Genomic DNA, 3,933 nt, shown 5'->3' with positions numbered 1-3,933 from the left:
CGCCTGCGCCGCCGACATCGCAGCGACTCTCCGGCTGTGCTCTGCTCCACCACCCAACCACCCTTTCGACGTACTCCAGGAGGATTCAACCGGCTGTTACCGGAGCCCGCGCCGTGCCCGTGCTGCGCCCGTGCGAGGACAACGCGACAAGGTACGAGCCTCGCTCGACGCTCAGTTCTGCAAAACCCCTCTTCTCTTTCTAATTTTGGGATATGTTTTCCGACGGATGTTCCATGATGTGTTTATTTCATGCCGCGCACATGCTACATGGTGAAAATACCAACTTTGCTCGAAACATCAGTGTTAGCTGAAATAAGCCGAAACCAGATGCCCCGATGCATGCCAGGTGTTTGTTAGAATGCCGACACTTGAAAATATGTCTGTTCTTCGTGCGAAACAATGCCCGCACCTACGACAACCCCTAAATCCCTGAACCATCCGAGTGGCCAGCAGGTGACAATCTGTATGGGACATGTGAAGTTCATGAATTCACGAGAAAAAGAATGTAACCTTGTACGTAAGAAGCAAACACTTGGCTAGATGGTTCTGTTCAACCAGGTTTGAATAGGTATGGCAGTGTGCTTAAACAAGATTCACACATGAAAATTAGTACAAACAATCATCCGACTGGGAAGAGCGTTGGCAGACTGGATGCCTAGAGTAAGTTGAGCTTTATCTATGAACCGTAAACATAATTAGCTGTTGTATGTTGAGCTACTTCAGTCCAAACTCTTACCATTTTAGAAATTCATTTAGCTGGAGGCTGCTTTATGTAATACCAGCTAGCTGAGCTAGAAACGACTTGAACTTGAAACAGGTGCCACTCTTGTGCCAAAACTTCTTCTAAACCCCCAAGAGACAGCCGAAGCATTGCGCCTGTGGCCACTTGGTTGTAGACCTATGTTTTGCATCTCTTCTCCAGCTTCATTACCTCTTTCATTTCCTTCTGCCTGATCTCCCTTTTGGTCAGGTTGCGTCTCAGTTGTTGAGTTTTTCTTTTCATAAAAGTAAATCGCCACGGCTATCAGAAGAGAAGAAGTCGAGATGGCTCCACTAAGTATGAAAAGTCCTGTAAAACCATCAGGTGTGAGTTTTTCTGGATCAGGTGCACGTCCCGCATTGTTGCAGTTGTTTTGATATCCGATTCCGATCCATTTCTTCTCAATTTGATTAATAGTGTCTCCTCCTATTACGCTGAGGATTGCCTTTGAGATGTCCCCAACTAGAGGAGATCCTTTTGGAAATGCCTGTTAAAGAAATTGAGAGTTCTGTTAGCTTATATCATAGCTCTAGCACACTTCGTATTCTGCTATGGTGATGCCTAACGCAAGATGAAATTGAACCCATGTGGTAGGAAAGAAGTCCAGTTTGTCATGAGCGTAAGTGTTATAGAAACTAATTCTGGTGCACATACATGAACTTATGTGGCAGCGCATATTGCTTGGTAAGAGCTAAGAAATTTAAATTCTTCTTAATATATATGAACATATGTGGCAGCACATATTGACTTGGGAAGAAGTAAGAAACTACTTAGAAATGAACATGCATAATAGATTATATATTTGTGTGGTAAACAAAGAGGATGTTTTCACTTGTATGGGTGAGTTGTACACGATTTCGAACTGAGTACTTGTGTATCTTAAAGCGAGTTAGTATTTGTATATTTCATTTTTTATGCACAAAGTGCATCCAGAATTATCTAGTACCCATAGAAGCACATATTGTTTTCCCATTAACAAGTGGTGATACCATCCACTTACTTAGGGAATAGCAGTATAGCACCTGTGATGGCATAAATCATTATCAAATTTCAATGATAAAATCAATCATTGTCAATTCATACAGTGGTCTTTTAGGGTATGCCACTATATAGAATGTAATCCATTATTTGCCACTATATAGAATGTAATTCATAGAGTGCTCTTTCTGTTTGTGCTTAGAGGTCGATTACTTCATGATTTGCCATATTGACTTTAGCTGTTCATGTTTATTTCTCTATTGCTCTTTTTCTTGAGAACTACACGTCTTTCCACTAAGAGATTAACAGTCAATGTGTTACTGGCTCGAGATAGCCTATGTTTCTGAACTAAATGAAAGGAAGAAAGCATGACCTGAAGAAAATGAATTGAGCTGCTAAAATGACAGACAGATTAAAATAATGATCCACAACTCAAACTACCCAACTGTCCAGCACCCAATCCATCTAGGATACTCTGATAATAAACCATTTTCTGGACTCTTCCTTGATCGTTGACACTAAGCACAAATAGAAAGTTGTGGTTAATTGGAAACCTTGTTATTCCTTTCCTTCCACACCATCCAAGCAACCAGGATGAAAAGGTACCAAAGCCCTTTCTTAAAATACTACTGAGTACTGTGCACATGCGCCCTGGAAGTGATCCACCAATCGCCATACTTTAACTCTCCTTATGAAATGCAAAAAAGGGGTTTCACATTCTCAAGGAATCTGGTGGTTCTCACTGGCTACAAGGACAAGGCCAAAACTGGTTATGGTGGTTGGCACTGTCTTTCTGGTTGAGATGCGGGGGTAGATGATGCCCAGGTGTGCCCATCACGTGCTATCACTCATCCTGTCTTTCTCCTAATGGATCTGAGTATAAGGCAAAGCACTGGACCAGTCCTGGCAATTAGTGATGCATGAAGGCGTTGGTGGTGAACAAAACTAGGCGGAGACCTATTTGGAGTTGAATCCATGCTTTTTGATGTGTTTATAACTTTATATTCTTGGTTGGCTATGGTGAAGTAGATCCTGACCATAATGGTACAAAGTTTTATCAAGTTGCAAATAATGGATTTCATCTTGCATAGTAGTAAATCCTATATGCCTGCTCTATGAGCTGGAATGATGAATTTTTTTGACTTTATTTGGATAAGATTGTTTGTATATGTAAGCTGAATTTTGAGCTTCCTTGTGGGTGTGTTTGTTCTTAAATTCATTTTCCAACTGTCTCCCCAAATTTATCTCTTCGAAGTCTTTTTAGTTTGATTTCTGATTATATTAACTTGTAACTTGTCATCTGAGTTATGTGATTAACAGCCATTTTATTAGTGAACATCAAGTGTTCACAAATGTGCGTATGGTAATTATGTGAGCATTGGTTCAATATCATTTGCCCTCCACTCATTCACTTAGGAATTAGGTGTGCAAAGCTAGCAATGGTCCCATCTTAAATAAAACTAGCAGTGATGAGATGCGTACAGGAATGTCTATGATATATTCGTATTCAAACAAATTTAATGACTGTCAGCTTCAGAGATATATTGCAAACAGACAGATGAAAGTGTGTTACTTACATATCCAAAACCCGCTGCTTTATAAAATGGAACCATAGTGTACCCTTTGCAGTTCCTTGCAAGAAATAATCTGATGTATGGGACTTCATGAATGAACGCAGCAATTCCACCATTTTTGCTTCCCTTTGAGAGCGCACTGTAAAATCCATCATAGGTATTATAGGTCTTGATCTTCGATCCGTCGAAATTGAGTTGTTCCAATATTCTCTCGACGTAGGAACCACGAATGCATCCTACATAGTCCCCACTTTTGCGGAGCTCATGGATATCAGTTATAGTTGGATTTAGCTGTCGTATGGTAAGCATCGTTGCCAAGTTCGCGGTGTAGCTTGCTGACAATACAAGGAAGAAAAATACCCATACAATCAAAACTATCCGAGATAGTAAGCGTTCCACTCTGTCCTCTGAAATTTTTGATATGGAGTTCAATTAGTTTTTCAATTATATGAAAGGAAAATGCAGGAACCCACATAACCGCATAATGTAGATGAAAGTCATGAAACTTACTATGCAAATTTCTACATATTGTGCTTATTAAGTTTTTTCGAGTGTGGGAATTGTTTGGTAGTCTAGTTATCTTATGGCTCACAACGCGCAGAACAATGTTCAAATCCTGGA

General features: G+C 40.4%; 1 protein-coding gene across 1 annotated transcript in view; it reads right to left on the bottom strand.

Moving 5' to 3' along the window:
* Positions 1-293: 293 nt before the first annotated feature.
* Positions 294-3,933, bottom strand: part of LOC119301652 (glutamate receptor 2.8-like) — an 8,892-nt gene continuing 5,252 nt past the window's right edge. Inside the window, exons 4-5 of the mRNA XM_037578646.1 lie at positions 3,316-3,719; positions 294-1,247 (exon numbers count right to left, since the gene is read on the bottom strand). Coding sequence (XP_037434543.1) covers positions 792-1,247; positions 3,316-3,719 — 860 coding nt within the window. The 3' untranslated portion in view covers positions 294-791. The remainder of the gene's footprint in view (positions 1,248-3,315; positions 3,720-3,933) is intronic.

Source organism: Triticum dicoccoides, chromosome 5A (assembly GCF_002162155.2).
Source record: "Triticum dicoccoides isolate Atlit2015 ecotype Zavitan chromosome 5A, WEW_v2.0, whole genome shotgun sequence".
NCBI classification, from domain to species: Eukaryota; Viridiplantae; Streptophyta; class Magnoliopsida; order Poales; family Poaceae; genus Triticum; species Triticum dicoccoides.
This window is presented reverse-complemented; position numbering and strand designations above follow the sequence as displayed.